The 22,523-nt window shown below is 44.1% G+C and overlaps 2 protein-coding genes across 10 annotated transcripts in view; one reads left to right on the forward strand and one right to left on the reverse strand.

Annotated features, from left to right (window-relative positions):
* TEX11 (testis expressed 11) overlaps positions 1-1,987 on the forward strand; it is a 316,643-nt gene extending 314,656 nt beyond the window's left edge. The window contains exons 29-30 of the mRNA XM_079124942.1: positions 638-802; positions 1,753-1,987. Coding sequence (XP_078981068.1) covers positions 638-802; positions 1,753-1,824 — 237 coding nt within the window. The 3' untranslated portion in view covers positions 1,825-1,987. The remainder of the gene's footprint in view (positions 1-637; positions 803-1,752) is intronic.
* Positions 1,988-14,250: 12,263 nt separating this feature from the next.
* Positions 14,251-22,523, reverse strand: part of DLG3 (discs large MAGUK scaffold protein 3) — a 52,080-nt gene continuing 43,807 nt past the window's right edge. For 6 of the 9 annotated variants that reach the window (XM_079124649.1, XM_079124651.1, XM_079124646.1 and 3 more), the window contains 7 exons: positions 21,233-21,274; positions 19,874-19,924; positions 19,217-19,318; positions 18,469-18,641; positions 18,000-18,109; positions 17,577-17,668; positions 14,251-16,475 (listed from right to left, as the gene is read on the reverse strand). In XM_079124649.1, coding sequence (XP_078980775.1) covers positions 16,369-16,475; positions 17,577-17,668; positions 18,000-18,109; positions 18,469-18,641; positions 19,217-19,318; positions 19,874-19,924; positions 21,233-21,274 — 677 coding nt within the window. In that variant the 3' untranslated portion in view covers positions 14,251-16,368. The remainder of the gene's footprint in view (positions 16,476-17,576; positions 17,669-17,999; positions 18,110-18,468; positions 18,642-19,216; positions 19,319-19,873; positions 19,925-21,232; positions 21,275-22,523) is intronic. The other 3 variants (XM_079124650.1, XM_079124652.1, XM_079124647.1) reach the window with 1 other exon arrangement.

The following is a 22,523-nucleotide window of genomic DNA, read 5'->3' on the forward strand; positions in this document are numbered from 1 at the left end:
TGAAGGCTATTTTTATGCTCCACCACCTACAAAAGAATCAGGAAGGTAGCTTGGAGCTCCTTAGACTAATCCTTTTCACTATTGCAAAGTACTGTGAAGAAGCTAATATAATCTTGTGGTTAGTCATGTTAAAGACCACTGATAAGGCTAAAGGGCCATCACAGAACCCTGCCGTTTGTTCATATCTCAGTAACTACCGTCAATAGTAAAGATTAATATAATTTCTATTCCAAGAGTAGAAATTGAAAGCCTTGAGAAAATTACTTCTTGATAAGCTCTAAAACATGGAGGTTGGGGAAATAACTGAGGACAGCATCAAGGGAAGCCCCAAACAGGATACAGGTTTTTCCTCTGTATCCTATTTCAGGGAGACCAGGAATCTATCTCTAATTCTTTCTTTCAGTCGAAGAGGACCTCACATTTCTTTTTCCATTTATGTTTCACTTTATGAAATCTTGCTATGGAACATTCTCCAGCTGACAGACCTCAAGTTGCTCTCCTGCTGCCCAGAGCACAGGCCTTCCTTCGTACTAGCAGAACATTCATTGTTTAAAATAATGGGACACAGCATCAATACAGGTAGAGCTACAATGAGTTGTGACAGTAATAATGAACACTCACTGTTGTTGGATTTCAGGAAGGCTACCCAGAAATAGAGATTCTCTGGCTGATGACCAAGTCCTGGAATATTGGAATACTTATGTTTAACAGGAGCAAGTATGTATCTGCTGAAAAGTGGTGTGGCCTGGCATTGCGTTTCCTTCATCATCTTGGCTCCCTCAAGGGAAACTATGAGACTCAGGTGAGGAGGGAAAGGGCTAAGGTAGCAGGATTTATGGGAGAGAGAGGGTTTAGCTGGGCTCTGCATAAGGATCCAACCAACCTTCCTTGGCTAGGCAAGGATATTAGTCATTTTTCCTCAGTGGTTTCTTACAACTTCAGGAGTTAGGAGACTGTACAAAGTAAATTCTTAGAGTGAAAAACAGGAAAGATGGAGAATAGGGGGAAACTTAGGGATAGCAAATGGAATCTAATTTAAAAAAACTGCCAAGAGTGAGCTCTGGAAAGATGTGTCACTGTCAATGCCATTGCATGTGGGGAAGGACTGGCCTTTGCTCAAAGCAATGGCTGTTCAAATAGGCATTTCCTCCAGGAACAATATTCTGTTACAGGCAACTGGGCCATTAGCTAACCAGGAGAGGTTCAGTGGAGAAAAATCCTTGTTTCTAAATAAGAGCAAAGAATCCCAGATACAATGGCACACACCTATGATCCCAGATATTTAGGAGGCTGAGGCAAGAGGATCTCAAGTTTGAGATCCAGTCTGGGCAACTTAGGGAGTCTGTCTATCTATCTATCTATCTATCTATCTATCTATCTATCTATCTATCTATCTATCTATCTATCTTTCTTTCTTTCTTTCTTTCTTTTTCTTTCTTTCTATCTATTTATCTATCTGGCTAGGGGTATAGCTCAGTAGTAGAGCACCCCTGGGTTCAATCCTCAGTACTGCAAAAGAAACTTTTCTGTTTTATGTACCTTCTCCCTTACTAGAGCTGCCTATCCCTAATTAAACAGATCTAATGCATTTGGATCCCTCTTCCTTAATAGAGGACTGTATTTGCTCCCTGAAATGGCTCCTTGGATGACAGAAGATAAAGGTTAGACTTCTGTGCCATCATGATGGAGCTGTGAAGATTTTCCAAATTTCTTTTTCTTCTTAAGAAATGTGTTTGCTCTTTTCATTTTCAGATGAATGTGCTGTATAGTGAGCTCATGGAAGTATTAGATAAAAAAAAGGATTCACTTTTTAATGAAGAATGAGAACTACCAGAGCAAGGTTTATGAACAGGCAAGCCCACAGCCACTTGAAGAAGATGTATCATCCTGAGCTTCTGAATATTTCAATTTTTGCCATTTTCTCTTGAGTTATTGTTTCTGTTTTCTCATGCCCTGTTTTCATGTTGGTGAGTGAATTTTATCAAATAAAGGCATTTTGACATTTACCCATTGACCAGCTCATTCATAGGGAACAAAGGAATTTTCCACACTCCTAAAGATTATATTGAAATAGCCCATGTGAGAGCAAGATGTTTTATGTCCCTTGTGAACAATAGGGAATGTTCATCCCAGTCCAATACAGCATTTTATATCTAAAGTGCTTGAATTCCCAATACCTTAAGATGACAGAGAATCATAAACTTCATTGGAAGGATCTTCATGATAATTTATCTGATTCATGAAATCTCTCTCTTGCATCCATGAGACTTGGTTGCCCAGTCTCTATTAAAACATCCTCTGACAAGAAACTCCTAAAGAGAATTCATTCTGTCATCTATCTATCTACCTACCTAACTACCTACCTATCATCTGTCTGTATAGACATCTATAGACCATCTCTCTCACTGACACTGGTAAAAAGCTTTTCCTCATACTGAAAAGCAGTCTGACTCCCTGTACCACATCCACCATCTCTGTCCTAGACACTCTTTGAAGAATGAAAGATGCAAGTCAGCTACTCCCTATCCTACAAGTTTTTTCTTCTTCAGGGTAAAGCTCCTTCAGACCTTTTAACTGTTCCTCATGTGATCTGGTCATCTCAACTTCCAAGAGCCAAATCCCATGTTCCAGTGAGTAGTGACCCATGTGGAGTTCAAAAGCCACATTCTGCCTAGGCTAGCATTAGTGTTCTGTAAGCTAATGTTGACTTTTCTCTCCCTGTTGATCTGTATTAACATTTTTAACTTTTGATTTTGAAATACTTTCCTATCAAGAAAAGTTATAGGTAAGTACATAGAACTGCCATACACACTTCACCCAGCCTCCCTATTGGGTAACATTTGACCTCATTGCTTAATTATTCACTGCTTCTTTCTGAATCAGCTGAGATTAATTTGCAGACATCCTCCCCCAGTACCCCTTAATACTTCAGTGTATATTTCATAAAAAGCAGGATATTCTCCTACATAACCACAGTACAACCATACAACCATCAAAATTGGGAAAGTAACAATGTTACAATTCTAGCATCTAGTCCATAGATCCCATTCACATTTCACTGATTATCCTAATGAAGTTCTTCATAAATTCAGTACCATAAGTTGCACTTAGCTTTCATGTCTCCTTTGTCTCCTGCAAATGACCTTGAGTACAGGTTAATTACTTTGTTTTGTTTAGGTGGGTCCAGTGTTTCCTCTGGCAAGACATACCACAAAAGCAATGTGTTCTTGGTGCCTCATACCAGCAGGCAAATTTGTCCCTGACTGGTTAAAATTAATTAAGATGGTGGCTGCCAGGTTTCTCTAATGTCAAGTTAATTGATAAGTATTTTGCAGTTAGCAATTACAAAGTACTTGGTGGAAGATACTTTGAGACTACGTAAATATCCTGTTCCTCATTAAGCTTTCACCCACTAGTTTTGGTACCTGGTGATAATTCTTGCCTGAATCCATTTTTATTTTGATAGCTGCTGAATGTTGATTTTTCTGTTTCCATCATTCCCACTTCATTTATTAGCTGGCATTGGTTAGTTAACACTTTTTTTTCTCCCCCACTCTTTACTCTTTTTTCTTTTCTTTTCTTTCTTTTTTTACAGTGCTGGGGATCAAACCCAGGATCTCGTGCATGCTGAGCAAGTTCTCTACCACAGTACTACACCCCATCCCACTCCCACTTACATATTTATTCATATTTTAAATATTTATTCATATTTTAAAACTACATTTTAGTTTATACTAATGGAATCCATTATACTAACAGAATTCAATGGATTATAATTCACTATTATCATTATTTTGCTGCTCAAATCTAGCTCCTATGCCCTTTTGGCGTGTTCCCATCATCTCGAACACTTCTTTATTTTATGGCATAATAAGATACTCCAGGCTCATCTTGTACTTTCTATGTCCAAGCCCTGGTGTTATGGTTTGGATATGAACTGTACCCCAGAGCTCCTGTATTACTGCAGGAATATTCAGAGGTAAAATGATCGGGTTGTGAGAGCTTTAATCTAATCAGTCCATCCTAGTTTGAATGAACTGACTGGGTGGTAACCATAGGCAGGTGAGGTGCGGATGGAAGAGGTGGGTCACTATTGGTGTTCCCCGGAAGGGTGCATCTTCCCTTTGGCTCCTTCTTTCCTCCAACTTCCACTATTTCCTTGCTGCTATGAGTTGTGAAGCTTTCCTCTGCTGGGTCCTTCCCCCAGGATGTGCTGCTCACTTTGGGCCCAGCGCAATGGAGTTGGCTATCTATGGACTGAAACTGTGAGATCCAAATAAACTTGCTCTTCTAAGTTGTACTCATCAGGTATTTTGGTCATAGCTGTAAAAAAGCTAAAACATCTGGAATCAGTCATTTCCCCAAGGAGCTCTGGTTCCTTTTAATGGAGAATGGTAGTTAGTACCCAAGATCTAGTGCCTAGGTGTTTTCATTGTTACTGGGATGCCATGATTTATCTCAGTGGACGGAGCTATGAAATAAATGTATGTGTATTTACATATTCACAAATGGACACATATACATGCTTGTCAATACACCCACATATGTAAAACCGTGGATTCATACTGATATCTTCATTTTTAATTCAACAGCAGGGGGTTTACACTAGCCTTTCCTCCTTCTGAATCTGTAACCCTTTCTTCCACTTGGCTCTCATTAAGTTCAAGTATTGATTTGTTTGCTCATTCTCTCTGCATGATCTGTCTCCAAGCATCTGGTCCATCTCCTCAGCCCTAACACTGCCTTCCTGACCAAAAGGGCTGCTGCTTTGGCCCAAGCTCCAGAGACACTGACCTATTCAACCCCCGAGCCACCATTACAGACAGCAAGCAATCTGAGCCCTATCCCATTCCTGACCCTAACCCTGTCCCCTGCCCCACCCCCAGCACTAAAATGGGAATTTCGTATTGCCATATCACTGACTCAGTGGACTTACCATTTGCCCTCACTTGCCTTCACCTTACTTTCCTCGGAACCAGATCTTTGAGAAGTCAGCTCATGTGTCAGCTCCTCAGAGAACTCTTCCTTCCCTGACAAGGTCAGTTTCTCTTGTCATATGCACTGTTTGATTCTTCACAGTTCATGGATATAAACTCACGAAACAATTTGATTTATGTATGTTTCTTTCAACAGACTTTAAGCGTCAGGAGAACAGATGGCATGTTTTTGTTGTCTCCTGTATTACCAGTGTCTAGCACACTGCCTGGTACTCTGAATAAATATTTGCTGAAAAAGCTAATAAAAAATTCTGTCTTGTTTTTTCACACATACTGCCATTAATTAATGTCATCATTTGTAATTCCAGGTTTCTTTAATTATACTTTTCAGAAGCCAGGCATGGTGGCACATGCCTGTAATCCCAGTGACTTGAGGCAGGAGGAACACAAGTTGGAGGCCAGCCTGGGCAACTTAACAAGACCATATCTCAAAAATTTTAAAAAAGGACTGGGGATGTTGCTCAGTGGTAAATTGTCCCTGGGTTCAATCCCCAGTATGAAAAACAAAACAAAACAAAACAATAAAACTTTTATCCATCCGTTAGACTTGGGGATGCTCATTTGCCCACTCAAAAATTATACTATACGTTTTCCCAACCTATTCACAAGGACATCATGAATGATTTGTTAATGCATTGCTATAGTATTCCTCTGCTTTAACCCATCTACGTTGATTTACTAAGCTCATTTCAAAAAAGAAAATGAGCTCGTTGTTTCTTGAGCTATTGTAAGGTAAAGGGTTTTATAAACTCTTTGTGACCACTAGTTCCCTTCTGAGTACTCTCATGCAAACCATCCCTTCCAGTGACATATTCTAGAAACTTTCCTGGAATTAAGATGAAACCTGCCTTTCTAAAACTTAGGAGATCCATCATCTTCTCTTTTAAATAGAGGGACATCCTTTTCCAGGCTTTTAGCACATCTCTTATTCCCCAGAATCCCCTAAAGTTTACAGGCAGTAGTTTATCAATCTCATCTGCAGCTTCCCTAACATAAAACATAAAATTTGTCTAGGCCAAGAGATCCAAGATCATTTAAAGTACCTCTTATAATTTTCTTACTAAGATCCTCAGGGGCCTCCTGCCAATGTCTACTTAACCCTTTCTAGCTTAATGGAAAGTTGGAATGTTGGAGAAAACCAATACAAAGTGGGAATTAGAGGGTTGGCTTTTTGCTGTCTGGTAAGTGTTATAGAATTTTGTTTTTCATATTACACCCTGTGGCACTATTGAAATTTTATGTGTACCTAATATTCTATAACTTTTGAACAACTAATAATAATTTACAAAGCATACTATCTGCCCCAGTGCATGGACTTTGAGGCCTCCTTGACTGGTTCCTTAATGCAAATGAAAATGTAAACAACCTTTTTCTTACTCCTAAAATTAGCTCCTACTGGGTCAGACCTTCCTGACATGATTTTGGTAGTTTGTTACTGTTTCATATGGCCGGATGCTCTTCTTTTTCATGTTTTTAATGTCTTAGCACCAAAAGCCTCTGGGTATCTGCATCATTTTCTTTTGCTACTTCTCCTTTTACTTTATTAAAATAATTCACCATTATGTGGTCAAAATTTAGTTTTTAAGAGCTTTTCAACCCATTTGTGAGTACAGCCAAGTAGAAAGTAAAAGAAAACTAACACTTAATGCACACCTACTAAGTTTTAAGCACTGATAAATGATGTCATCTCATTCACTTGTCAAAACAACCTTGTGAAGTAGGCGATTCCATGCCATTGATCATTCCATTCCTTTCTCTCTCTCCCCTACCTCCTGACATTCCCATGGAAACTTGACGCTTGGAGAGTTTAAGTGACTTAACCAAGATACCACAGCTGATCAATGGAATAGCAGTTTAAAGACAGATCTATGGTACTCATGCTCTTTATTTGCCTTCCTGCTACCTTTTATTTTCTGAACACTTTCCAAGCCTGCCTTCCTAAATTCTAAGGCAAAATACCTTACTATATCTAGCCTTATGCTCTTACCAACTCTGAGACAACATGGTTTCTGTTCACTTCTCCAATCAGTTATTCATTGTAGGTCAGTTAGGTAATGAATAACAAACAGTCCCTCCTCTTAATTACTTTCAGAGGGGTAATATTGTCAGCAAGGCGAGTAAAGAATTTCTAAAAGTTCTTCTTTTAGGTGAAGGAATCTTCAGCAACCTTGAACAAAGTTCCTCCTTGCTGCTATATCTTGCCCTGTGCCAATATTTATGATCTGTATTCATTGGGTTAACGTCATTCATTTCTGCCATTTTATAGGGTGCCACATACCTCACTACACAGTCTCTCTTCCTTTCTTCTTGTAACTTCACCAACACTCTGTAGAGGTCTCGGTCCTCATCTATGTGGATTTCTATGCACATAGCACCATGTCACCTCCCCTTACCAAGGGCACCTACTTACTAATGTGCTTCTTCTAATGCCAGATTCCAGTTACAAGTTGCATTCCCCCAAGTTTTATTGGGACCTCTTAGCTAGTATGTATTACCTTGAGTTAGCATTTAAAATTTATTTTATACCATTAGGTTGAACCTTATGAAATTACCATTCTTGTAGGTCAGAAAGAGTTGGATATTGGTAATTTCATATGATTCAAACTAATGTACGTGCTGTGTATCGACAAAAACAACTGAAGCTTTTAGTTCTATTAGTGACTCTTTTCCCAAATATCCTCCCCCAGTGCTGTTCTTGCTGTCATATCTGATATCATCCATAGCAATTGATTTTAATATTGTCGGGGCACTTTGCTCCTTTCCCCTCCATTTTCAATTTAAAGTTCTCTTTATCAGATCAGTAAGGCTCGGGGTAAACACATTTTTCCCAGTTATCATAGAGTACTGTGTTCTTAGGCAAGAGCCCAGCAATCAGTATTTTAAACCATGATCCAGACAAAACAAATTCTATTCTAATATTCCATCTTTAAAGACAGTCATTTCATCTTTCATATGTTCTTTTCTATTCCAAAGTACCAGTTTTCTTTTGTAAGAAGAAAACATCAACTAGTCCTTCCAGGTCCTTGAATTTTCTGCCCACAACTTCATAGTCCTTGAAGATGATTTCTATGTCTCCTTTGGTGAAGCCACTCAGGAAGTCATACTTACAGGAAGAACACTTGTTAGACACTTGTTAGAATAAGAGGTGAAGGAAGGTGGATATTGGCAGCATTTGTTTGAGTTGGTAGTTTTCCCCTAGCTCTATTATATGACAGTAAGAAAGGCCATGGATGTAGCTCAGTGGTAGAGTGCTTGTCTGGCATGCACAAGGCCCAGGGTTCCATCCCCAGCACCACATACACAAAAATGCTATATATGATCAGAGACAGTATTCATATTGCCAATCAAGAGGTGATCAATGATTATTCATTCACTCATTCCTTTGTTCATTCATTTATCTGTGCATCCAGCCAATGAACAAATGTGGTTTAGACCCACATCCTGCCCTCAGTGAACTTATGGTCTGATAGAAGAGGTAAGGCCTATATTTATTTATTAGATACAATTAAAGATAGAAAATGATTTTGTGAAAGTGGGGGAAAGGAACTGGGATTCCAAAGACGGATATCAGGGGATGCTTGGTGGAGATGGAACTGGGTTTTAAAGACATGTAAGATTTGGATAAAAGGAAGTGGGGGGAAGGGTTTTCTCGGCAAAAGAAGCAGCATGGTGAAGGCACAATCTTTCCATGAGGGACAGTGTAATTGCAGCATAGAGTGTTTAAAGGAAAATAGTGGAAGAAAAGTTAAAAAGATTGGTTGGATGGCCTGCACTATCTGGTCAAGGAACTTGGACTGTATTGCATAATCTACGGATGTCTTTTTTTCCCTCTTTTGAGACAGTCTCACTCTATTGCCCAGGCTGTCCACAAACTCCTGGGCTTCAGTGACCTTCCTGCCTCAGGCTCCTGAGTACCTGGAATACATGTATGTGTCATCACACCCTGCTTGACCATTGGAGGGATTTTAGCTGAGGAGTGGTAGGGTCAGAAATGGACCCTGGGAATACTATGCTGGGCAACAGTGGGTAAGTTGGACTGACTGGGGATGTGGAACCCAGGGCCTCTCACATGCTAGGCAAGTGTTCTACCTCTGAGCTACATACCCAGCCCTTTTCATAATTTATTTATTTCAAAAATTTATTTTTGAAAAAAATGTTTCTGCAGTACTGGTGATTGAACCCAGGGATGCTCGACCACTCAGCTACATTCCCAGTCCTTTCTATTTTTTTCATTTGGAGACAAGAACTAAGTTGCTGAGGAAGGGTCTTACTAAGTTGCTGAAGTCAGCCTCAGACTTGCAATCCTCCTGCCTTAGTCTCCCAAGTTGCTGGCACTACCAGTGTGTGCCACCATGCCCAGCTTGCAAGTCATGTTTAAGAGCACAATGTCAGTGGAGTGGCAAGGGCTTAAAGCCAGACTTTAATATGAGAGAGATGGTGGTAACAGCAGGTAAACTGCTCTTTGAAGAATCACCCAAAGCATCGTAGCCTCATACGCTCCAACAGAGACAAACCTGGTCCTTCCGTTACTAGGGGCTCTAGGGTAGGTTTCACACCTCCTGGTCAGTCTCACCTGGGACTGCCACTCCATTCCACCCTCCCTCCCACCATCTCAATTTCCCCCTGAAGGGGTTAGGGAGCTACAACTCTTCTTTAGGAGGGTCTCTAGGGGTACTTTTCGCACTTCCATTCCTGTATTTCCCCAGCATTATTTCTTGGTGCAAAAGAATGAAGTGATTCTATACTTGAGTTTTAGATTTTTTAAGCTTTCCTGGAACTTGATCCCTCTGTCCAAATGGGAAAGGCAATTTTCCCTTGTTCTTGTCCAGACATCTCCCAGGGGTTCTCTGCTCCATCACAGTAGGCACTGAGACTGCTTATGTGTATAATGTTTGATTATATAGAAACCAAATGTGCTCATGTGCCATGTTCTTTGGCAGCTGTGTTTAAGCCTTATACATCATCTGCTTCACTGTTCAGTTACTTTAAAATACAAATTCACAAAAGGTATGCATTCTGAGGGATTCAGTGTAGTGTGTGCCCTTTAGAATTCTACCGTTTTATCATCCTCAGTACACTGTAGAGCTGGGAGGGACCTTAGACATTATCTAACTTCCTCACATTTTCAAGTAAGACAGTGAGGCCCAGAAAAGGGAAGACTGACAATCGTTTATTGATTGTCATGCATAGGAGGGATGGAAAAATAGACCAGAAGCTTTTTGTCCAGTTGGAGAAGTATATTATGGACAAATAGCTACCAAGTGAGGAAGGACAGAATAAGTTCAGTATAAACTGATGGTATAAACTTTTGGAGTGATCAGCAATGTCCTTGTGGAAGGTGACATTTGAGCTGGAGCTTGAAAGGTCATTAAAAGAGATATGGGGACTAGAATCACTTCAGAGGGCATGCTCCGAAGAAAAGAGGCAAGGAGTCTACAGAGTTCTCTATAAGGAGTTTGTAAAGAAATAGGGATTACATTGCAAAAGCAGACTAGGCCAGTGCAGTAAAGGGTGTTCTACAAATCCTTCCCTTCTCACATCCATGTCCTCTCCCCAGTCTGGTCCTGCTGATCCTACAGACTTCTATCTGAATGTCGCCTCCTCAAAGACGGTTCCCAGGGTTTTTTCTAAGCACATCCCCCACTCCCACCTCTGTCACTGCACCCTGTGCATTTCCTTCTTGGCCTTCACCCTCACATGTAATTCTGTAGTCATTTACTTCCTTGTTGCTCCCTCTCTGGATTATAGACTCCTTGAGAATGGAACTGTATTTGTTCTGTCATTATCTCGCCAGCTCCAAGCACAATGCCCAGCAGCAGCTCTTGATGTTCAAGGCTAGGGGGCTGTGATAATGAGGACAAAGGGCCACATTGAAGACATTGTAAATAATCAAGAAATTTTTGTAAGGGACTGGGTGTGATGACCTAAGGAGACAGAACAGAGCTTGAATGTGGAAGGTTGGACAATGGTGGCACTTTGGGGAGCCTGTGGTAGGGAAGGGGTGGGCTTAGACACAAATGAAGTTATTGGGGAGAGCAGAGACATGGCATTTTTATCTTCTAGGATCTTTGCATTTCAAGCTTAGGGCATGGGGCTGGCTGGCCTTTGAGAGCTTACAGGCACTCGATGAGTGGGTGGAATGATGGTCAGTAAGGGGGTGCAGAGTAGGTAGACAATTTGGCTCTAGGTGAGAAGACAAGAGTGAAAAGGAGGGGAAGCCTTGGAAGATGAGAGAGGAGACCGGATGGAGCAGTATTCCACAGGAAGTTGCAGCGAGTTCAGAAAGCAAATGAATTCAGTCACCACAGGCTTGGGTCTACTCAAATCACCTCCCTCCAAGGTTGAGCCAAAGACTAATGCAACTCTTCTCTTTTCCTGAGCACCTACTCTCTGTGGACTGCACTGACAGCTGGGGATTTGCAGATGAGCAAAACATAATCTCTGATCTCAAAAAGGCTAGAAAAGGAGAAAGAAATAAAGATAATGGCAGGACACTGTTCTGAGTGTTGCAAAGTGACAGACTATCATGGTGCCTAAGAGCATAGCTGGTACAGCCAGAGTGTCTGGTTCATAGTTCTGTCACTTTTTAGTCATGTGACCACATTGTGCCTCAGCTTTCCGATCTACAAAATAGGGATACCTATATTATAGGATCATTTTGATGGAGTAGTATGCATAAAGCACTTAGAATAGCACCTAACACATGGCAAGCAGGAAATAAATGTACACTGTTAGAGTGAGGACAAAGCACACAGGAAGGGAAGGTGAATTCCACCTCCAGGGTGGGAGGGGAAGGAGTTGGTTCATGAAAGGTGGCAAGACAGAGGGGCTTATTTTTTGTTTGTTTTCATACTGGGAATTGAATCCAGAGGAGCTTTACCACTGAGCTACATCCCCAGCTACATATACTTTATTTTGAGACAGGGTCTAAATTGCCCAGGCTGCCTTTGAACTTGTGATCCTCCCATCATAGCCTCCACAGTCACTGGGATTACAGGTGTGCCCTACTGTGAGACCCTGTCTCAAAATAAAAAATAAAAAGGAAAGGAATGCAGTTCAGTGGTAGAGCATCTGAGTTCAGTGCCCAGTACTATGAAAATCAAACAAACAACAAAAAGAGGAGCCTTCTGAGTGAGCAAGATGGGTGGCAGCAAGGACATTTATAAGCAAAAAAAGAAAGCATGAGCCAAGACCTGAGGTTGCAGTGTATCAGGGGAACTCAAACAGCTGGAGGAGAGGGGGACAATAGCAGGAGAAAGACCAAGGCCTGATTGCAGAAAAGATATGCTAAGGAGCTTGGGGTTTTCTCTGTAGGGAATTGTGCCTTGTGGGACAGCAAAATCTGGTTCCTTTGGTTGCCTGGAAGATACTTGTGACCATTAAAGCCAGTCAGCATATCCTCTTGCCTGTGCTATTCACCAGGAGAGCACAAGTGGGAAGCCTGCTCTCAAGCCACCCATTTGATAGTTCTGAAAGTGTTGGGCACTTGCAGTTAGCCTGCCAAGGTAGGGGAAGGATGGGCTGTGCAGGTAGTTCACTCATTCTAATTGGTGGAAAAGGCCACCCACGTGCATCATGCTGTGCACAATGGGACTGGCTCTGTTGAGGCTTCACTCTCAAAGAAGTTCTATTTTTCTGGCAAAGCACAGGTATTAGAACCCTGTTCACTGGGGAGGAAGTAAGGTGTATGGAGCCAGTTTTACCAACTCTTGGAAGTGATGGGGGCTTTTAAGGAAATTGGAATCTGAGCTTCAGAACGTTACTTACAATAATAAAATGTCCTGGCGTGCCAAGGAAATGACTGACTGAATGAAAAGATTAGTGGAATTGAGGCCATGAAGTCCTAGATGGGAACAGTGAGACTGAGTGGGTAATACCAATGGCCTCATGAGTCCATCAGGCACATCTGGGCCACTGCTCATCTCCTTGTACGAGGTTCTCTCATACCTTGGCTTTCAGTGGTTGGCACCAGGAAGGTACTGTCTCTGCAGAAAAGGCTCTGGTTGTCTTTAGAACCGACCTTCCTGCTCGTGCCCAGGGCCCCTTCTCAGTTTCCACCATTTTTTGCTCAGCTCTTCCCAGTCGTGCAGCTCAATCCCTCTTTTTTCTGCAACCACATTAGCTTCATCCTTGAGCCCTTGACTTCCACACTTGCTTTGGGGAAAGATTTTGCTTTCCTTAGCTAATTTCTAGAAGCACTTTCAACTGCAGATAAAGTTGGTCATTTGTGTTTGAACAGATATTTTAGTCACAGATCATTCCACGAACATTTGTGGTTCTTCCTGTTAGAGATGAAGAAATCAAGACATCAGCAGCAGGCCTGGGAAAAGACCCAACTTTGCTCCTCAATGGAGACAGGGATCTGCCTGTGGGACCAATGGTCTGACTCCCTTTGTTGTTTCTCAGTTGCCCAGTTCTCTCTCATGCTGGGGCCTAATTTTCTTCAGCTGCACTTCCTCCAGGAGAGACCCTGGCTGTGAAGACTGTCTCAGCACAGCACAACTGTAGGCCAAAACCTATATTCCCTTTGCACTCAGGAGTTAAAATTTCCTCAAATCCCCATGGAGCTCTCTGGGGACTCCCTTTTGTTGGGCTGCCTTCTAGCAAATGAATGTTGGAAAGCCAAGTGCCCTGCAAATAATAAAGCACCATAAACAAGTGAGGGTAATCATCCTTGCTGTGGCTCAGCCCACCCACGTTGGTGTTGCTCATTCATTCGGCTGTCGTTCTTGACCTTAATTATGGCAGCACTTTCTCAGGCTCCTCCACAGAGCTGTGGTGGCATCAGCCATGTCAGAAATGCCTGCTATGAGCACTTCTCCTGAGGACTGCAGGGAAGACTGCAAATGGGGCCCACCCCTCCCTCATTCTCACAATTCTGGTAGCTGGCAGGCGGCTTTCTCATCACTTTCCTCATTCAGATCCCCACTGCTAAGCTGGGCCCTGCTTTCTCTAACTGGTGTACCTTTTAGAAAAAAATGTCAGCATTTGGCTACCAAGGATGAGGACCACCCCCCGCATCAAGTCAGCGCTGTGTAAGGCAGCATCTGGGTCAGGGTGGAAGCCTGAGCATACAGGTTTCATAAGTGACCTGTCACCACCTTAGGGGATGTACCCATCCCAAGGATGGCCTGGCTTGCTGGCTGATCCACTGAAGAGACAGCCCTTCAACCCCCATGGCTTGGGTGGCTCTTCCCATCACTGTGCCCCATCAGCCCTGCCCAACTACTTCAAAAATGTCTCTGAGTCACAGTTCATTGCAACTATCGTTTATTAAAAAATATATGTCTCCTTGGAAGGAACACTGGTAAACCAACTAGTGTCATGCTTACTTTGAATCTTTGCTTTTCTTCCCCAGGAGGGAGGGAGGGAGGGTCGAGCATCATTCAGACATGTCAGTTACCATCACAGAATCAACACTCCCTGCTCACCCCCCACATCAGAGTCACAATGGCCATCACTTCATCCCTCTTTGCCTTCAATCCAGTGTACTGCCCAAGGGAAAGCTGCTGCCCTTTCATTACCCTCATTCTGGGCCCCACACTTTACAGTTAGCCTCAGTATGCTGGTAGGATAACTGTGAACAGATTTCCTGAATTTGGCTGGTAGTGCTTAAAGCATCTTCAACACTGTGCCATTTGCACTGGTCCTAACCCAGTGGCTCAACTTTAGGGCCAAGCATTTCTATGTTCTCCCCTGCATCTTCCCTCCAGCATGGAGGTGAGGGAGGCACGTTGGCTTCAAAGGAGCACAGTGGGGAGGGGGGAAGGCTGGGCCACACCTGCTGCCCGCCCTGGTGGTGGGCAGATGACTCCCTGGACCACAGTCACTGCCATCAGACTCTGGGAGAAAGCAACAAGGTCTCACGGCTCACCAGTAAGCGAATCTTAGCTCTATAGCTCAAATTTACAGCATTAAAGTCTACTTTCTTCTTGAAGAAACAGTAAGCTACCAGCTGTTGGTGAGGGGGCTGGGGTAGGGCTTATGGAGCAGCTGCAAAAAATACCCAAATCAAACTCACTACGTGGCTGGCCAAGTCAAATGCTGTTCCACTGTCCCAGCAGAGAACTGGAAGGCAAGTACCTCCCTGTCCCTGTTGGTGGCCCCATGAAGGAACCTCAACTTGAGTCCAGCATGTCCTTGGCAGGCAAGTGAAGGGCCAGTGTGGCAGCGCAGGGCCACAGCTCCTCCCCAGGCCACTGGGCCCCGCTTTCCCTCTGCTGACTTGACGGCCACGGCCTGGCTCCTTCAGAAGCTTGGAAGCCTTTAGAACATTGGCAAATTGGATTCTACGCATTCACTTAAATAGTTAAAGTAAAATTTGGAATAATGAAAAGGCTGACACAGTAGCACAACATGATTTTGGTTTAACAGCAGCTTAAAAATGAACAAAAAGGAAACCTCTCATGCAGACACATCAGGTGGCATAAAACAATAGGCAATTTTATATGGAGCATCATTAGCCATTCTCTCTCTCTCTCTCCACACACAGGACTGACTGCACCTCAGGGCAGCAGCTGCTCTCAGGTCAAGTCTCCAACCCTCACACCCCCAGGCCAAAGCCCTTTCTCTCAGGCCTCAGGCTGACCCTGCCAAGAGCAAGCCTTAGCTCTCAAGAGAATGACCAAGTGCGTGTGCCCTCCGTACAGCACTTTCTACCATTCTCAATACCTTCCCAACCAGGTGGGATATAAGATGCCATCTGATTGGAATATGAAAATTAAAGCGTTTCTCTAATAACATAGTACCATTGACGAAGTCTCCATAGATTTTTCTAGTCCCAATGTGTGTGAATATATATATATATATATTATAGGAGAGTGTATAATATATATATATAATAATTTCTATATATTTTATATAAATTACATATATATATCTATATATAAATAAGATACTTCCTGTTGCCATTACGTTGCACCATTCAGAGCTGCAAGACAGCAGTACAGATGGGGAGAAGTGCCCAGGAGCACCTCATCATGTGCTGCATTTAGCTCACTTCGCAAGCCGTGCAGCTGTCCAGAGTCTGTCTTTCCATCAGTCCTCCTCTCTTCTCTTCGTTTCTGCTTGGTTTTTATGAAAACAATGGCTCTGATGGATTTGCACCTGTGATAGTGCTTGGGAAAGGTCCATGCAGGAATGGGCACAGTCACATGATGAATGAGATGGCATCATCCCAAAAAATAAATGAAAACAAACAAAAATTTAAAAAAAAAGAACAGGACTAGAAAACTCAATTTTTTTGACATATCTAAAAAAGGGGACAAGAACAGTAGTCATTTGTTCTCCCCATGGGGACAGGAATGAAGAGGGAGAAGGGAAGAGGGACTTGATTTCTTCTGTTCACAAGAGAATGGTTGGAGGGGATTCTTCAGAGTTTTTCAGGGGATGGGACCCAAATGTAGTGCCCAGACTGGTCCTCAATGATTTGTTTGATTTTGTTATAAATCTCTTCCAGTGAGTCACCCTGTACAATGGCTAAAGTGAAGAGGAAAACAAAATTATTACTGTGGTCCACAGCACACTGCCCAAACCCCGGCCATCCTGCCTCTCCCAACAATCCTACAATGCCCCCCAGCATGACGACTGCTCACAGAAGCAGCATGACGACTGGCTTCACTAGTCAACTGTCAGTGAGTTCAGGGCAGGAGGGGAACTGGCTAGGTGCCTGCACCCAGGGCTACAAGTCAACTCTGAGACAGTGAGACTAAGTAGCAATGAACAGGAAAATGTGTTTATTCACAAGATGGTTACTGAGCACCCACTACATGCCAGATGCTGTAGCTCATGTTGCTCTTGGCCACCATAAGACCGGCAGCTTGTAATTCTAAAGCAGCTTCACTCAAAGATTTGGAAAATTCCAGTTAACCAGAGGAAGAGCAAAAAGCCACAATTTCTGGCAAAGGCAGTGCTCCTGGGGCTGTCACATCTGCTCTGTGTCAGAGGTCAGCCCAGCAAATAAGGACACGGATGCTGATGGTAAAGGGAGCTCCAAAGACCTAAGGTGGGTGAGTGTATTTCTGAATTCTTTACCTAGGGAGCCTGGCAGCACCACCAGCCCCAATTTCCTCAGCACTGCCCTGCACACACATACATGTCACTGAACTTTAAAAGGTGAGGGATGTTTACCTTCCCAACCTTTTCTGAAGTAAGTGACCATATAGACACACTCATACGTGCATGCACACGCCAACAGACACCACTCCAGGAAATCATCATCACCAAACGTTTATTCAGCACCTAAAACATGCAAGGCAAAGTATAGGGGGAGGAAGAGATGGGAGGGAAACAAAGTAATAATCGAGGGGCCTGAAAATCTAGTAGGGACAGGAAGACAGAATGAACACACCAATGATCCAAAGCAGCAATTGATGAGTGTTTATGCTATAAACTGGCTAACCTGCTATGGTTGGATGGAGGGAACGTGATTGCTCTAAAAGGTTTGAGCTCAATACCTCCAAAGCATCCCAAAATTCTGACAGGCTTCCTAAACTCTGTGTAAAACTCTCTGAGACATTTTCAGGAGCAGGTTTTTGGTTGGTCCCATGGTACCCCTGGCTGGGCAACAGGGATTCTTACCTGTAAAATATTCTCCAAACTCCTGCTCCAGTTTCATGGCTTTGTCATAGATCTTATTTGCTTGTTCATATGTCTGCCGTCGGTTCATTTCCCTGCCAGAGAAAGAAGAAAAATTAGTTCCAAAGGAGATCTTATGTTTTCATTAAAACATAGGATTTTTCCAGGTTCCCTGAATATCTGCTCAACTATTCTCTCAGGCAGCCCATGGACAACTCTTTCCTCAGATCTTCCAGGGTTAAAATCCTAACCAGGAACACATGGTAGGCACTCCAAACAGACCTAGAGGCACATGGTCTCAGCAGGGGCACACAGTTTCCTTCAAGCTTCTGCTGGGTCCCACCCCTGCACAAGTCACTTTGTTCTCCATTTCCTTTCCAGGGCCCCATCCTATCTGGCTATGTTTGAGTCTCAGTGAACACTTACATAAGTGCTTCAATGGACTTGGGCTTGATGAAAATGGCAATGGGGTAAAGTTGTGCTTGCTGCAGTCTCTTGATCGCATTGCCGGAAACATCTAAGATGCAGTGCTTGCCCTGAAAAAGAAGACCTGTATCAGCCAACCCGCTCCTGGTCCACCCAAGCAGAAATCCAGTGTCATTCCAAATATGTGCCAAGGGGGTACCCAGAGCCACCCAGAGTAGCCCAGAAGATCTTATCCTTGAGGTACCCAGGCCCTACTTTTTGCTTCTACTATCCAGAAAAGGCCACTTATAACTAAAGGTCCCTATTCCATGTTGGGTGATGTTTCAGTGTGAATTGCATGAGGAAAATATGCAGAACTGTGTGGCTTTGGGCAGCGGTACCATTGGCAGTCTCCATTTTGGAACCTAGGCCTGAGCAGTTCTGTCTTCGGTCTGAGAGTACCAGTTAACCAGGCCATCTCTCTGCTTACCCTCTCTGCAACTGCCCGCACTGACTGGATGCTGGTCCCATAGAGATTATCATTGAACTGGCCCGCCTCAATGAACTTGTTGTCCTGAATATCCTTCTCCATTTGTTCTCGGGATACCACAAAGTGGTAGTCCTGTCCATCTACCTCATTATCACGCCGAGGCCGGGTAGTATCTGAAGGAAGAAAGGAAAAGTTGTGTTGCCAAAGGGCAATGATCTGTGCTGGGTCACTAAAGCTCACTTGGTTCTCTCGCACCTGGGAGAGTCACAAGGTCATCCCAATATTTTTCCAATTGAGTGAGAAGAAAAAACCAAGAAGTCTATCTGGCCTACTTTTCTTCCAACTTCCAGTTCTCACACAGTGGGGGCTATTTGTTTTAGCATAAACCAGACCAAAAAGGTGGAGCTTCCTGCGCCAGGGTCTGGCAGAGGGTATGGAACTTGGCATGGGAGTTGGTGAACCTAATAAATGGTTCACTGAGTCAGAGCACAAAAAATATTGAAATTGTTTTGGTTGGGCTACCCCATTTGTCTCATCATTCCTGACCATCGCCAAACTTCTCTCCAGGGCAAAGGGCAGCCAAGCCAAGAGTATCTTAGTCCTCCCAACCCCATCAATTCTTGGGGAATCTATTGCTGCCTATGCTCTTCCAGGCCATCCTGTCCCCAAAGAGCCCCAGAATCTGATCCCAGAGCAGCAATTTCCAGACACCAGTCCTCACTCCTTTTGGGCCTGCCTGGGCTCTTACGTGGCACACAGGATCCAAATTTATGTGGAAACTCAGAGATCAGGTCATCATTGACTCGGTCCTTCATTGGACCCAAGATGATCACAGGCCTTGCGTAGTGAACTGCGGAGGGAGAACATTGAGACAGTGAACAGAAGCCCCACCAGGGAACCCAGCCCACCTCCAAGTCTGGCTAGATCTGGAGCTACCAGACAGAGGGAGATATCCATGGTCAACCCCTGGCTTTTAAAAAGACATCAAAGAGCCTTTAGTTTGAGAATATCTAAGTCCCAGATAAGTGTGAAACCAGGAGCATTTTCCCTTTCAAGGGATACCGGAGAAATCTCTACATTGACACCAATACTGAGCAAGGTTTTGGTCAAACAGATGCTGAAAGGAGGATCTGGACCCTCTCTTTTAGCAGAGGCTACACCCACTAAAATAGACTTCCCCTTGCCTTTCTCATAAATCTACCCTCTCCTTGGAAGGCATCTCAGCAGAGGTAAAAGAAGAGCAAGAGGAGCACAATGGATGACCTCTCCTGTCACCATGACCCAGGGGCTAGATATGCAATGAGTTGAGTCTTCCTCCTCCCCCAATCCCATCCTTCTGCTGCCATGGTAGCCCATCACAAGCAGGAAACCAGCATGAAGGCAAGAGTCTCAGAAGGGGACTTACTTTCTTGCCGTGTCACTGGTTCATATGACAAAATAGCATCCTCTTGTCCTTCTGCAACAAAAAAGGGAGACATGTTAGCACTTCACAATCTGCTTCCCTGTGTATGACATTCACTGTACCCTCAGCCCAGCCACTAAAACTGCTTTCTTCAGTGGTCCTTCTCCACGTCACCTGACCCATGATCCTCTCTGCTTTCAGTGGGTGAGAAGGTGTGGGAAGGCTTGCTGGCCCAGGGCAGTGTCAGTGGTTCTCTCATTCAGTGAAATACTGCTGAGCAAAGGGTTAAGGCCCAAAAGCTATGGAGTGTCCATCCAAAACCACCCCATTTTTCCCTGGAACTGTTCTTATAGGTAAGTTGGGCATGTTCAGTGGCCCCGTGTTCTAGAAAGAATCACAGGGACACTGTGAGTGGTCGAGACACATTTGCCAAAGACCCTTCACCTGCAGGCAGGAGTTTGGGTATTTATACAGGTATCCAAAGCTGTAGCTCTGCACTTTTAAGGGTCTACCTACCCACCCCTCTACCTGACCTCTGGATGAAGTATCCAGAAAAGTAGTGCATGACTGGGCCAAGGTCCTGGTGCCCTTTAAGAGCAACACTGAGCCTACTCTCTCCTCATGGTGGAGCTCCATGTAGCCTGGCAATGATGAGGATTTCCTGAAATAGTTGCCAAGCCACTTGGCACTAGGCACCTGGAAGTCCCCAAGTAGCTGACAGCAGTTACCAGGGAAGGCAATGATAGCTATGTTGAACCACAGAATGCTTGCTAAAAGGTTCTTCTGAGCCTAAGACTCCTGGTAGAATATTCAAGGCCTCTAGTCACAACAGCTCCTGAAAGGCTAATGTTTCCAAAGGTCATGAGGTTCAAATTGTGGCTTCTATGGTCTAGTCATGGACTCTTCCAAGGAAACCTGGGCAATTTCCTTCCTAATCATGTAACCCAGCCAAAAGGCAAGGAGGTCCTTGCAACCTAGAAAGGCAGATTCAGGACAGTTTTCCAAAAGAGACATTTTGCTTTTGGTCTCTGAGCAAATCTGTAAACCTGGCAGCATCTAAGTCCCTCAGTGCTCATGGCAGGGATTTGCTCCTTGGCAGTTCAACCTTTCTAGGGCCCCAGGGATGCTTTCAAATCTGGTCCTGGCCAGAACTACAGGGCTTATACTCTCCTTTAATTCACAGGGCAAACTCGATCCCACAAGGAGAATGAATGGCCACAGCATTTCCAGGGTCTCAAAGTGTACATGGCTAAAAGGAGCAGCAGCCTCTGAGCAGGAATGGCAGCTGTGCAACACTGGAATGAGGATGGCAGGGACACATGGTGGAGCTACACGACATGGGGGGGAATGACACACACTTACTGGAACTGCTTTCGCTGTCACTGGTGTTGGATGTCACTCCCTCTGCAAGCCAACAAGAAAGAGACTCCAATTCAGAACACACCACTGAGAGGTCACATGCAGCACAAAACTCAAATGCTCAGGAGTGAGACACTGAGCTTCCAACTGAGTCAGGCCACAGGAGGCCTGCCACATCCAGGCCACCAACTGGGAAGCAAAGCTCCAATCCTGACACCCTGGACACCTCCTAATTGTCCCCAGATCCCTCTCAGTCTGCCTAGGCACTAGAAGATTCACTCCCTTCCACAGCATTCTCTTCATCTGAACGAAACAAACCAACTTGGGTGGTTTCCAAATCCTATCATAAAATGCCTTCCCCAAGGCTAATGGCAGGAAGGAAAAGGTAGGGACAGATGTAGAGAGAAGTCCAGGGACAATGCTACTCATGAATTTCCCCCAAGACAGAGCCCCTGATGTACAGGACCATGTGGTGCTCCACAACTTCTTAGGCTAAACAACACTGGAGAGGCTGAGCAGTCACCAGGGAGCACTGCTCTGACCTCCAGTGGGACCTGCAGCCCTTCTGTCACCACTCCTAAGAAGGTGACCTTGGCTTCAGCATGAGGGGGGATGCACCTTGATCCACCCTAAAACATACATGTCAAAACACACAGACAACAAAGCAACAAGGACATCTCCAGGGCAAGACAGCTGCCCTGGCTCAGATAGTTGGGACCTGCCCATCTGTGAGTGTGGATGGAAAGAACTCAAGCAGAGAGCAGCCTTCACAGGAGGCCCAAAGCCCACCCCTCCCAGGATGACAGACAGATGAAGATGAGACACAGACACACCAAACTATGGAGAGATGCTGCTCGTTTCAGTCAAGGCCACACTGTTCCAGACCATGATATGCCATGGTTCCCCCAGGAAGGACTGACTGAGCTGCCACCCATGGCTAGCCCCTGACTGTTCCCTGGTGTCAGCTTCTTTACCCTCAGCCTTTATTTATTGAAGCAGAGTACATGCTTACAGAACCCAGTGGCAAGTCTGTGGATCTCTATCCCTCTACGCACAGAGGGACAGCAGATAAGGCCCCATCCTCTAGGTGTTTCATCTTTCACCTTGGGATTATATTCCAGGATGGAGAAGTCAATCAAAAAGTTTCCCCAAGACAAGGCAATAGATATATGTGCTCTATAAGTGGTGCTAAGGTTCCCACCAGATGGGTGCAGTTACTTAGAGACTGAGAATTTGTGCTGTATGCTGAGGCCCTGGCTCTTCTGGGATAGACCAGATGCAGAGGGCAAAGGGG

The sequence above is a fragment of the Sciurus vulgaris genome (assembly GCF_902686455.1).
Source record: "Sciurus vulgaris genome assembly, chromosome: X".
Classification (NCBI taxonomy): domain Eukaryota; kingdom Metazoa; phylum Chordata; class Mammalia; order Rodentia; family Sciuridae; genus Sciurus; species Sciurus vulgaris.